A 13,763-nucleotide genomic window follows, 5' to 3' on the forward strand; every position below is an offset into this window, starting at 1 on the left:
ATTAATTTTGATATATGACTTTATTTTTGCAAAATTTCCATTTTTGTTTTTATTTCCATTATCCAGAGCATATATATATCGGGAAGAAAAAAAAACCCTTTTTATGTTTAACAGACGGCTAACAGAGGAGGGGAGTTGCAAAAATAGCCAAAAACAAAACACAGTGGAAGAAGAATAAAGACACAACACGAAGAATGGGATATACATTGGAATCTAAAACCCTAATTCATAATGTGTATGATAAACCCTAGAAGAAGATAGTTGATAGACGAATTTGAATCACGGTGTACCTCTGCAGCTTCGACTATCAAATCAAGATGGTAATTGATAACTTCGGGCAAGTTTCAATTTTGATCCTTTTAATTAATTTAGGGTTTGCTTTTTTTGATCTCTTCCTCCTACGTTTTTTCTTTCAGTTTTCGATTGCAGCGATCAATACTGAATCCAAAGAGAAGTGGGAACCTTTAGCTCCTAGCAAAGAAGCTCAGGTAATTCTCTTTTTGTATTGTTGGTTAATCTGAAAGCGAGATCTGCTCATTGTTTTGAAATCGAAATTGAACTGTTTTTGTTTCTGTCCTCTTCAGGAGTTTCATCTGTCACAAACATATCATGATGGTCTTCTCAAGCTGCAAGCTAAAGACTATGAGAAGGCTCGGGAGCTGCTTGAATCTATCCTTAAGGATCCTATAATAGCTAACTCCAAAGTAAATTAAACTTGTTCTGTTTATTCTAATGCTTTCTCTGAATCATCACCTGTTTTTTTTTTTTTAACAAGACATTGAGTCATTTCTTTTCAGGTGGAGACTATTGCAAACGATAATCATCTCCATCATCTCAGGTCAGGCTCCAATGTTTTAATCCATCTGGTTACATGTCTAGTAATTGATGTTATGTTTTGTTTACTAGTACTGTGTTCGTCGAACGCCGATACATAATTTATTTTGTTTGCAGATTTTTGGCTCTGAAGAACCTTGCCAATGTATTTCTTGAGCTAGGTTCCAGTCATTACGAGAATGCTTTAAACTGTTATCTTCAAGCTATAGACATAGATGCAAAAGATTCTGTGCTGTGGAACCATCTTGGAACCCTATCATGTTCTATGGGACTACTGAGTATTTCACGATGGGCATTTGAACAAGGACTTCTCTGCAGCCCTAATAACTGTACGTTCTGTTTTTCATCTTCTGTCTTCTCCCTATATATAATACACACGGGAATCCTAGTTTGTCATGGTTTGAAAAGTGAAATATCTACTACTCGTTTATATTTTACTGGTATGTTTCTACATGACTTATAGCTTTTGCAATAGATGTTGAATCTATGATTGCTCGCTGTTCGTGGGTTCACGTTGGTTATATGTGGTATAAACTGTTGCATATATGTTTCCCTCATTCCCTAACCCCTAAAAATGGAATTGGCTATTGTGCAGGGAACTGCATGGAGAAACTTCTAGAAGTTCTCATTGCCATAGGTGATGAAGTTTCCTGTCTTTCAGTTGCAAATCTGATTATAAGGCATTGGCCATCACATTCTCGTGCTTTGCATGTTAAACATTGTATTGAGGAAACAGATTCAGCCCCTTTTGCGCCCAAGGGTATAGATAAACTTGAACCTCACCACGTTCGGCTCAAATTTCTTGGCAAGAGAAAGGTGTCTGACATGAATCAGGACTTGAATGCTGCCTCCAAGAAGTTGAAAAAAAGTGTGCAAGTTAAACTTACTGAAGCTTCATGGGTGGCACTGATAAATATTCTCATTGGGATAGTGCAGCCTTCGCGTGAAACTGTGGGCATATCCGCTGATATACCATTAACCATTGAATTAGCTCTTAGCACAGAGGCTGTAATGCAATGTCTGGAAAAGAAGGATAATTTTGTGGATTCTGATTCAAGTATTGTGTCTGTTAAGGATTGCAACTTTGAAAGAGAAAGTGGTGGTGCTGTAAAAGAAAAAGAACCTGTGTTTTCTGAAGAACACCCCCAAGAAAGGCGGAGTACTCGTCTTGAACGGCTTCGGAACCAGAAACCTGAGAAGGAAGAGTTAGAATGTGATAATAGCAAGGATCCTAGCAGTGACATCCTTCAATATCTTGAGAATTTTGTCATTGAAAGGGGATTCAACAGAGTATCTGCTGGTTCTTTCTGCCTTGAGGAATCTGATCCAAGTTCTGAACACGCTGTCGTTTCTAATTTTGTGAAGGAAAATTCAGAAAATTATGGTGCGTATCATATGGGTCACTTGCTTCTAGAATATATTGCTTGTGAATGTGAACATCTATTGACTCGTGATACTGGCTTAAAAATTTTGGAGCTAGAAAAGCTCACAAGACACTGGGGCCGAGATCGGAAACCTGAATGCAGTCTTTTTCTCGCCGAGCTGTACTTTGATCTTGACTCTAAACGGTCAGATAGTCCTGATGGCCCATCATGCATGGTAGAAGTAACATATCATCTCTCAAAGATAATTGAATCTGTTTCCCTTGATTATGCTATCGACTCTACGCCTATTTCTTGGGAAAAAAGTTTTTCTGACTCCGCCTTTAAGAGTTTTCAAGGTGATGAGACTACTAAGGAGGTGTTAGATTATAATAAAAGATCTTTCTGGGTTCGATATTTCTGGTTGAGTGCACGGTTATCAATTTTGGAGGACAAAAAAGCTAAAGCACTTGAAGAACTTTTCAAGTGTGTGTCATTGTTGGACAAGGAAGGTATTGGAGAAGCTCCTGTCTTAATTCAGCTGCCTCACTGCAGAAGAACTCCAGAGCTGAACATCGACAGAATCATTCATGAAATAAATCTGCTTAAGATTGATTTGTTGTTGGAAAATACTATACCTGAGATGATGGAGAAAGAAGTTTATTCGGAGTGTGTAAATTTACTTTCACCTCTTTTATTTTCAAATAAAGACATCTTGCCTGCATACGCTTTGAAAACGGAACAAGGGATCTCCTCTGTTGAGTTATCAGCACTTGACGTTTTAATAAAAGCATGCCAGAAGAGTAAGCCTATATATGTTGAGGTTTATATGAATTGTCATAGAAGAAAGTTGCAAGTTCTCCTGGAATCAACTGGTACGGGAGGATCTGTTTTGACACCTAAAACCCCGTCTAAAGATTCAAGTGAGAGTTGGGATCACTTGGTGGCGGAGGAAGTCAAGGCAATTCTTCTCTGTATCTCTCAAGTGAAGAACTTCCTCGACCAGTCAGGAAACACTGTAAGTCTGAAATTTGTTTTGAAATATACGGTATGGTTTTCAAAAGCTAATAATTTTTGTTTGCTATGGATATGTGATTTCGATCATGCTGGTACAAGCTAACAAGCGTATGAGTTAAAATATACAGATGGTCATCGAGTTTGTTTGAATCATTTAACTGCGTCATCTGCTTGTTCCTTGCTTGATATGCTTACTCAAATTATGAAAATCTTCAGGGTCTTGTACTACAGACTACTGAAAGAGCATAAAGTTTTAAAGAAATTTTCATGTGTAAATACTAGGCAGAAAATGTACAAGAGATCAATATTGTAACAAATTTGTTGTCCTAAGAAAACAAAAAAATGTGGCCGCGTGTATTGATGTGTTGTTTTATGTGCAGAATGGCATGGTTGCCCCAAGAGATTGTGTAGCTGGTATACAAGCTTTGCTTTTGACAGTCATGTCATATATCGTGAGGCATTTTCTTTCTAAGAGATATTCAGATTCTCAAAATGCTGATGGGATTGAAGAAGAGAAGAAGTCTTGCTTTCTCGATGCAGCTATTGGATTCTGTAAACTTCAACACCTTGATTCTACCATATCTACTAAACATCAAGTAAGACATGGTTTACTACCGTTTTTTGTTTTCTTTCGATTTTTTGGTGATATGTGATGAATTTGGGGCTCTCAGTTTGACATACTTAGGCGTGTCTGTTTGGTGGACAAATTAATAATGTTATCTTACAATTATCAGCCATGATGATAAAAGCTACTTTGGTCTGCTGCTTTGTAACAATGGACTCTCTCAATTTTCTTTTTAGGTTGAGTTGATCATAGGTCTCCATAATTTGCTTGCTGAATATGGGCTTTGCTGTGCTGGTATAAATTGTGCGGGGGAGGAAGGAGCTTTTCTTAGATTTGCGATTAAGCATTTATTGGCTGTGGACATGAAAGTCAAATCCAGTATTAACTCCCCAGATGGTCTTGATATGGCATTGCCTGACAAATTCTGCAGAAATGAAATAAAATCATTTCTCGCAGAGGTGCATGTTGAGAAAAACGGAAACAATAAAACAGATTCCAAGAATGATGGTTGTGAAGGACAAGTTGATAAAAGGGAAAAAGAACAGTCGGAAGAAGAAAGCAAACCGATTCCGGTACACACTGAAGAAGTTGCTGAAGAAGAAAAAGATGAACTTGAGTTGTCGATCAACAACGCTTTAGATCAATGTTTTTTTTGCCTGTATGGTCTGAATCTTAGAGTTGATGGTTCCTACGAAGATGAGCTTGCTGTGCACAAAAACACTAGCCGGGGAGACTATCAGACAAAGGAACAATGTGTTGATGTCTTCCAGTACATACTACCCTATGCCAAGGCTTCATCTGTGAGTGATCTTTCCTTAACTTTTGTAGGTGCATTTTCATGTGTGTGATAAGTGCGTGCCAAAGTTTATTTTCTTGTACTTGGTGCTAATTTTTTCTGTGAGTAGATGAAATCATATTGCAATCTACCAAAACATCTATTTACTTTCTGTAGCTAGGCTCACATGTCAACTGGTGTTTACCAAATAATGTATATAGATTTAAGCATGCATGGCACACACAAATTATAAGGTGTTGCAAGTTGTGTTCAGTACATGAGTTGTACCAATAGTAACTCATGCAGCTTATAATTGCAAAATATTTAGTTTTTGACAAATAAGTTATAAGAATGCATCCACATGATACAGAATGTGTTGCTAGCAGTATTCAATACACGTACTGTGTTTTTAAGATAGACTCTGGTAATCTTATAACTGTCCTTCCTGTTTCAGAGAACTGGTCTAATTAAACTCCGAAGAGTCTTGAGAGCAATAAAAAAGCATTTTTCACGACCACCAGATGATCTCCTAGTTGGCAATGTGATAGATAAATTTTTAGATGACCCTGATTTATGTGAAGACAAACTCTCATACGAGGCTGGTTCTGAAGGATTCCTCGAAACCATACTTAAATGTATAATTCCCAGCAGAACTCTCAGTGAGTACAAGGTATCACTGCTTCACAGGTATAACCAAGCATATTTTTGTTATGAATTCCTCTTGCCAAAAATCACATCCATAGTCTGAAATCTTTTAGCGGATTCTTTGCATAATCAATAATAATACTGTTGAATAGAGGTAACCATGCAGGATGATCTGAATGTTTATGTATATTCTCTACCCTAAATATCTCTATGAATTTCACATGTCTGATTTTTATGACAAGCAGACAATGATGAATAAGAATAAGTTTCCTAGAATTTTGTTCTTGTTCTCGTTGAAAATGATGAACCACGAAAGAGAATTTTTGCCACTGCCCAAAAACAATTATTTGAGTTTTAGATATATATATAATGTTGGAATACGTAAGAATGTTGTATTAACTTGCTTGCAGTTCCGATCCATATTTGGACGTCTACCGCAACTTGTATTATTTCCTAGCTCAGTCTGAGGAAGTTAGTGCTAGTGATAAGTGGCCCGGCTTTGTTCTCACGAAGGAAGGAGAAGAGTTTGTACAGCAAAATGCAAATCTATTCAAATATGATCTGCTTTACAATCCTCTGCGCTTTGAGAGTTGGGAAAAACTTGGCAATATATACGACGAGGCAAGTTCTTTCAGTCATTCTTGTTGTTACTGTCATTATATGTCAACTTCTAGAATATTTCGAATTTATACCTTTAAATAGCTAAGGAGTAGTGAAAAGGATTTACAGAGGGTGGCTTTGTGTCTATGGGTAATGGGTCTTTATTCATGTTTTGATAATTAATTGCGTATCCCATTTGGTTTCACTTAAATCAGGAAGTAGATTTGTTGCTAAATGATGGGAGCAAGCACATAAACGTTGTTGGATGGCGGAAGAATTCCGCTCTTTCACAAAGAGTTGAGAAAAGCAGAAGAAGAAGCAGACGTTGCCTGCTTATGAGTTTGGCATTGGCAAGGTCACCAGATCAACAGGTTATATTTGCCACCTTCATCCATGCTTTATTACTAACCAGATGACAGAAAATAGATGTTGCTGTTTAGTTTTTTTTGGTCAAACCGATTTTTTAATTCAAACCTTAGAAGGTAGCTGTTACAACTGAAAATAGATGTTGCTGTCTCGTATGTCCCCAATTACCATGCTTATAGGTAGTGCCACTTAAGGGAATATGATATCGACTTGAAAATCAACATTAAATATAACTGAAAGGGAAAACACTTAATTGACGATTAGTTTGATGATATTTCTAATAGGAGAGAATGATAATGTGATGTAGTATTCTCCATTTTTCAGCTGTGATTAGAACTAGTTGACCATAGATGTAAAGATTAGGTTGAAAGAGGTTATGAGCAAGCTTTTAGCCATACACAAGCTAGAGACGCTTTTGAACCTATCGGAGCCTACCTATTCTTTTCCCTAAATATTTTTACTCATATTTATAATGTTATTATTGCTAACTTGAAGTCTTGAACTACCTACCAGATTTCTGGTGGAAGCTTTTAGTAAGTTTTAGTAAAATGTGAATTTTCGTTAAACCAAAAGAAATCTTACTTTCTAAAGAGAGAATAAGTTATAAGCTTGATGATATAATTTTGAGGATACAACATTGAGTAAAACGTGCAGGAATAACCAAGTACATCTTGTATTTTCATGGAGAATTGGGTTTTTGGAGAGTTGTCAGTTTTATTCATGTAGTATATTAGAACTACCTGTTGATGATGTTTATGTATTGATCCTCTATTGTAGTCCGAGATACATGAGCTTTTGGCGCTGGTATACTATGACAACCTTCAGAGTGTTGTGCCGTGTTATGATCAGCGGTCTGTGCTACCCTCCAAGGATGCGACGTGGACTAGATTTTGTGAGAACTCAATGAAGCATTTCAACAAAGCTTTTGCACATCGGTATAGTTTACTTGTCATTAAAACTGTGTTCACTTTGGTCGATTGCTTAAGAGGCTGAGAATTTTTTTTATTAACCCATCCTGTACAGACAAGACTGGTCTCATGCATTCTACATGGGAAAACTCAGTGAGAAGCTTGGGCAGTCGTATGAAATTGCTTTATCCTATTATGAGCAAGCCATGAAATTGAATCCGTCAGCCGTTGATCCTGTGTATAGAATGCATGCTTCTCGTCTGAAGCTGCTAAATGCGTGTGGGAAACAGAACTTAGAAGCCTTAAAGGTTTGTAATTGACGCTCTATATTTTCAACTTGTAACTACAGCATCGCGGTTTCCACAGAAAAGTTATGTGTTAATTCAGTCTCAGTTTAAGAAGTCCACTATTAGTTCACTTTTTTTCTTTTGAGGTCCTTAATAATTTCCTGTCAACCTTTCAGGTCCTCGCCTTGTACTGCTTTGATGAATCTATAAAGGATACTGCTATGACAATCATTGGTACAGCGACTTTTGGATCCTCCCGTACACTAGAAGAAGGTCGAGATGGAAACTTGGAAGCAAGTTATGCTAAAACTGGAGAAGGATCAATTCAGATGGAAGGGGTATGGCATATGCTTTACAACGACAGCCTTTCTGCACTGGGAATATGTATAGAAGGAGATCTTAAACACTTTCATAAGGCGAGATACATGCTTGCCCAAGGGCTGTATAGAAGGGGTGGGAGCAGTGATCTGCAAAGAGCAAAAGAAGAACTCTCTTTTTGTTTCAAATCATCCAGGTCAAGTTTTACGATCAATATGTGGGAGATTGATGGCATGGTTAAAAAGGGAAGGTGCAGATACATTCTTACCTTGCCCTTAAAATTTTGACTTAATCTTTGCTCTATAAGAGGCTGTGTAACACTGATGATTAAAATCAGCTTCTGAGAAACAATATGATAAAATGGATGTCTAACTGTTTATGATTATGGGAATCTCATGTATAACTTTCTCTGTTTCTATTTAGGCGGAAAACTCCAGGTTTGGCTGGTAACAAGAAGGCTCTTGAAGTTAATCTGCCAGAAAGCTCACGGAAATTCATTACTTGCATCCGTAAATACTTACTGTTCTATTTGAGACTATTGGAGGAAACTGGAGATGTCAACACACTAGAACGAGCATTTAATTCTCTTCGGTCAGATAAGAGGGTAAGGACGTGATCAATTTTATAAAAGACTTTGCTAGTAGTACCTTTAGTACCCCTTTTTAACACATGACATGAAATTTGATCATCATCAGGTTATCATAAGCTTAATATTGTTTGCTAAATGCTCTACAAATTTTGAATGCAGTTCTCTCTATGCATTGAAGACCTTGTACCAGTTGCAATAGGAAGATATGTAAATGCACTGGTTTCCTCGATGAGTAGGGTTGAGTCTGCAGAAGCAAAAATCAACCCTGATAGTAACTTAGAGAAAATATTTTCCCTCTTTATTGAACAAGGAAGCATATGGCCAGACATATGCAATTTTCCTGAAACAAGAGGTCCAGAAACCTCAGAAAACAGCTTATACAGGTAATCAATTTTGCATGAGGCATATATATATATCCCTGCTTGGGCATTGGATTTTTGCGATCTGATATTGATTTTCCCTTTTGCAGATATTTACATCAATACATCGTATCTCTTGAACTAGACAACAAGGTTGAGACCTTGGAAACCATAAATGAAAAGATTCGAAAGCGTTTCAAGAATCCAAAGTTGTCTAATAGTTTTTCGGCTAAAGTTGGCAGACATGCTTCTCTTGCTTGGTGCCGAGCTCTGATAATAAGCTTGGCATTGATTACCCCCTTGCAGCAAGTATCCTCAGCGGAATGTCAAGCAATAACTCCACCATTTGGTATACTGAAAAACAAACGGGTGCTTTGTGTTGATCTTCAGTCAGAATTCTGGAGTTCTTCATTCGAGGATCCCTCAGAATCCCAAATGCTTGAGGCAAAATGGCGCCCTGTTCTGTACAAGATCAAGAATGTACTGATTACCAATAAAGTTGTGGAGGAGAATCTGGAGATCGCTAACTCCCTACTTAAAAGTTGCTACAATTTCTTCCGAGAAACTGCTTCAGTGACACTCCCTTCTGATATCAACCTCTATTTCGCACTGCCTCAACTATCAACAGCTGGAGAACTTCTTCCAGGCAGTGAAGGAGTTGAAGTCATTGATGTAAGCATCCCAAGGAAGCTTCTTTTGTGGGCTTACACGCTTTTTCATGGACATTGCGGTAGCATCTCTCAGGTCGTGAAATATATGGAAGAAAATACCAAGGTATCCAGTCTGCTCATTATTTTAGTCTTTAGTCTTCTTTTTTTTTGATATAAAAGTCTTTAGTCTTTTAACTTGCAAAACCTACTCACCTAGGTTACGGTTTCTAGACTACAACAGTCATATTCATTTGCATACTTGTTTTTTTTAGACTTTTTGCTAGATATTGAAGTTTGGTAAGAGTCATTTATTTAGAAACTGTTTGTGATATCGCAGCCAAAAATGAAGAGAGGAGCCTCAACTTCATCAGTGGTTCCTTCGGTTCAATCAGGTTAGTTACTCGACATGTTTTGAAATGTAAATCCAATTTGAATCACGAAAACCTTGATAGAAAAATTCTTGTGATTCACTGGACTTCCACTGTATAATGCTCTCAAGAGACAGGGCCATGTTCCTGCATGATGAACACTCCTTAGATCGCTCTAAGCATGGGGACTCGTTTAGATAGCTGAAATTGATTTAAATTATATGTTTGTATCCTGCGGTTGATTGCCAGAGAGAGAGAGAGTGCTTTTACTTTGTCTCTTACCCCAAAGATCTTAAACCAACCCCATGAAACTGAAGTCATATTTTCTAATGGATAGGTGGAAGCAATGAACTCGACGCTGCTCCTAAGCCTGTGCAGGTGATAGTACCCGACACTGCTCCTAAGCCTGTGCAGGTGATAGTACCCGATTCGTTGGGTGGGGATAGTTCTGGCTCCACACCTGCACCATTGTAACAGAGCTTTTCTAATTTCTTCTTTTCATATTGTTGTAACATGATTTCAGCTAAGGGGAGAAAAAGAAAATAGAGTAAATTGTCATATAGCGTTTCTCAGTTGGGTGTATATTAATGTATTGTTAGATGATGTAATTTAATTATAGCAAGAATGGTCAATCTATTGCAATTTTGATAACTGTATCCACCAATCCGTTACTTTTATTTTGGGTTTGTACATTACAGATAATATGATTAACTATATGAAACAAAAACATATACAAGTGGCAACAATTTACAAAACCTGCAACATGTATTAATTATACAGATGTGTATGAATAAATATTACATATGTTGTGTTTTGTATAATGAAGGTATCGTTGTTGAGATTGTAGTCAATGTTTGGGGATCCAACAACCATGTAAACCATAAGGTAGACCATAAGGAAACGTGGCTCTTGCTATTTCTTCAAAGGAGCTTCCATCGAGCAAGATTGCAAAACTTCCTCCATTTCCTTCACTTACTAACGATATCACCACTCCTTCACAAACCGAAACAAAAATATTAAAACTCATATGGAAGAAAGCCTAATAAATCTGTGTTTTAAACTAACCATCATCCTCATGAATTGCACCGGGTCGAGGCACAAAGAATGGTTCAGATGGTATCATTCCGTGTTCATGCCAGTTCTTCACTTTTTTCTCCACAATATCAACCTGTCTCGTACAATTAATTATAACAACATTAACTTTTTACTATATACAATTAATAAGTATTCATTCAAGGTAAAGGACCTTTTCAAGTTAGGATTCACAAATTTTTGGTATGTACGTAACCATAGGATAAATAAACTTTGTGTGTACAACTTACCTTAGAGAGAGCATTGGGGAAATTACAAGGTCGTTGAGCACCGCATGCATAAACGTAACGGTATTTTTGACCCAAATGCAAAGGATTAATGCTGCACATATCCATTGCTCTCCCATGCTTCTCTGCCTCCACGGCGGTCTCTAGTCTCCCGTATTTGCTCCCGTCCAACGGTATCCTAAATCTCCCGATCCTAGCATAAGATTTACATTATATGTAATCAAGATTGAAAATATTATGTAGGTTAGGTAATTATAAACCCTTAAATAATATAATATTACCTAGCATCGGGTAAAACGTCCTGACCATGGGAGGAACGTAAGGTATGGAGACGGAGCATATCGAGTATCCGAGTATCTGCGTTATGTTCGCAACAATCTGCAATGATGACGGTAGCACCATTCTCATCTTCATCTTCGTACGCGTTTATGAAGTGAAACGTAACGTACGCTGGAACCTCCACACTCGCCACCTTAACCATATATATATATAAACGTTTATGTTTTACGTAATGCATATATATATAAAAATGCAAATTTTCCATAATATATGATCTAATCTACTATCTATAAAGACTATATAACCAATAAAATCCCTTAAAATAAATGAATTACATTATCGACTCTTACGACTTCTCCGGTGAGTTTGGACATGACATGAAGGAAAGCTCCGTCTTGGGGACACCACTCGAACTTGTAAAGTGGCGTCGGCTCAGCTCTAAGTAGATTCTTCACCGAGTACCTCAGGGGCATTTCCGGTACCACAACATAATTTTCCGTCACCGCAAACGAATGAACCCACCCGGGTCCCCACGACCCGCTCCGACACTTGACCCGCCCCACAACCTCTCTTCTATTCGAACCGGCCTCCATCCTCACGACCCGATAACCCGGTTTAACCAAATCCGGTATCAACGTCCACATCTCCGTCTCCGTCACGATCGGATGCGCTGACTGGATCATATGATCGGACAATCCGTCGTCGTATTCGAATTTACCGATCGTTTCTAGCGTCTCATGGTCGACCAGAATCGATCCTTTTTGAGTCTCAGTGAGACACATGACCCGCCCGTCACCGAGTCGGATCACCCCGGTGTTGGCGTTATCCGTTAAAGACTCACCGGAGAAAAGCCTCAAGATTTCTCCGATCCCGGAGAAAGGGTTCTTGAAGCTGTTTCTGATAGCCGGTTTAGGAGTCTCGGAGAACTCACGGTAACAAAGCCGATTGTGTTTCTTGGCGGCTTTGTAGGCGTCGGATTCAAGTAGACGGTGTCCGGCGAATACACGACCGCCGTCGAATTGGAGCTTGACGAGTGTGGAGTAGCCGTCGAAGAGGTGACGGAAATCGTGGTCGCCAATGTTCCATAGACCGGGACCGTTCCTTAGGTACGTACCATTCTGCATGTCATCTTTAACTCATTAATTTTACTGTCTCGTTTTTTACCTCTCATGTTTTTAATTTATGTATAGAGCATAACCTAGACTAAACTAATTATAAGTAGAAATTAGCTAATCTTTTTTTATTTAAATCCGAATCTTTCTTCTATAAACAGAACATGGCGTACTGATGTCTTAGACTTCTAGCTAGTAATGAAATCATGTATAGAAAAAAGTTTGAATACAAAATAGAAAAATATAGACGCAAGCATCGATATTTGTATAAAAGTTGTTTTGTCCGGTATTGTATATACACATGCATGTGCCAGTGAGTGTGTTTTGTGTGCACGATACGTATTTGTATGAATCTCCACAAATATATCTAAAAATATACTCCCAGCAAAATATAGAAAAATGGTAAAAAGACAAACCAGCCAAGTGGGTATCTTTCCTTGGAGAGTAAGCTCACCCTCCCACTTCTCTTGTTGTACACTTGTCCACGCAACATGACATCGTCTCTCGCCTTCCAACTTCTCTATCTCCGGTACCGGAGGCGGCATCGGTGAATTGATTACGGCTCTGGCTGCACCGGAGATCCTCCGAGCAAATAACCGGTGAGAGGCTTGGGATTTTGTTTTTATTTGTTGATCGTTGATGGAATTGTCGGAATAAAGAGTAGTGAGTCTAGTTGACGACAAAACATGATGATGACTCATCATTGCTTTGGTTGTGAACAAAGAAGCCATCTTGGCAGAGATTTTATTAAATAAATATTTGTAGGGAATTTCAGTGTACTGAAAAGAGGGCACAATATGAATTCAAGAAAGGAAATGAATTTTTAGTACTGAATGTTTGGTGCAACACATATGATGTATTTATAGGGTCTCGCTAAAGGGCTCTTATTACAAATAATGGATAGATGCTTATTCAAGTTGATATTATATATTAATTACTGATGGGGTTTGTAGGATATATACTACTTTAATAATATATGATACAATATTTTTGGTCATGTTCGTTTTGGAATTAGTGGTGGCATAGTTGTTTGCTTAAATTGTAGTGTTAGAATCTCTACGATTGATCTTTCTGTCCTATGATTAATTGATATATGAACTATTCAACTATTTCTCGTATGCCTACAGATTTCAGGGACGATAGAGACATTCAAATCAGTCTGACGAGAGGCATCCTCAAAACGTTCAGCTAATTAACACGTACAATATACGTTCTCTTAAAATTGGTAAGTGTGAGTGTCATCGAAATCATTTTATGTGTGAGTGTCAATACTAGAGCACTATCAAAATTAAATAAACGTGTAAGTAAAAATTTCTATTTTGTCAACGCGTAAATATGAATATATATGATTGATTTATATGGGTGTATTTTATATTTGACTATTCTGTCCGTCCGATGCATTGGTGAATGT

General features: G+C 37.8%; 2 protein-coding genes across 5 annotated transcripts; one reads left to right on the forward strand and one right to left on the reverse strand.

Moving 5' to 3' along the window:
- Positions 1–103: 103 nt before the first annotated feature.
- On the forward strand, positions 104–10,293 carry LOC104729986 (calcineurin-binding protein 1). 3 transcript variants are annotated; one of them, XR_015574526.1, is made up of 19 exons: positions 104–320; positions 417–488; positions 585–704; positions 798–838; positions 952–1,163; positions 1,430–3,213; positions 3,593–3,808; positions 4,014–4,577; positions 5,007–5,222; positions 5,608–5,818; positions 6,013–6,168; positions 6,941–7,098; positions 7,187–7,379; positions 7,535–7,926; positions 8,100–8,280; positions 8,425–8,648; positions 8,735–9,398; positions 9,612–9,666; positions 9,980–10,293. XR_015574526.1 is itself a non-coding variant. In XM_087478431.1 (19 exons), exons 1-19 carry the CDS (start codon positions 318–320, stop codon positions 10,114–10,116), a joined length of 5,616 nt encoding a protein of 1,871 aa, XP_087334557.1. In that variant the 5' UTR covers positions 104–317; the 3' UTR covers positions 10,117–10,293. The 3 variants fall into 3 exon arrangements, 2 of the variants coding, with proteins under 2 accessions (XP_087334557.1, XP_087334556.1); XM_087478431.1 differs by having other exon boundaries at positions 5,007–5,239; positions 5,608–5,822; positions 6,017–6,168; XM_087478430.1 differs by having other exon boundaries at positions 5,007–5,239.
- On the reverse strand, positions 10,285–13,279 carry LOC147930149 (carotenoid cleavage dioxygenase 8, chloroplastic-like). Of its 2 annotated transcripts, none has more exons than XM_087478433.1 (6): positions 12,769–13,279; positions 11,591–12,358; positions 11,243–11,433; positions 10,965–11,154; positions 10,708–10,810; positions 10,285–10,635 (listed from the first exon to the last, which is right to left on the reverse strand). In XM_087478433.1, the coding sequence occupies exons 1-6, from the start codon at positions 13,081–13,083 to the stop codon at positions 10,490–10,492; spliced, it is 1,713 nt and encodes a 570-aa protein (XP_087334559.1). In that variant the 5' UTR covers positions 13,084–13,279; the 3' UTR covers positions 10,285–10,489. The 2 variants fall into 2 exon arrangements, with proteins under 2 accessions (XP_087334559.1, XP_087334558.1); XM_087478432.1 differs by having other exon boundaries at positions 11,576–12,358; positions 12,769–13,277.
- Positions 13,280–13,763: the final 484 nt, after the last annotated feature.

This window comes from Camelina sativa, chromosome 12 (genome assembly GCF_030686135.1).
Source record: "Camelina sativa cultivar CO46 ecotype springtype chromosome 12, ASM3068613v1".
In the NCBI taxonomy this organism is placed as follows: Eukaryota; Viridiplantae; Streptophyta; class Magnoliopsida; order Brassicales; family Brassicaceae; genus Camelina; species Camelina sativa.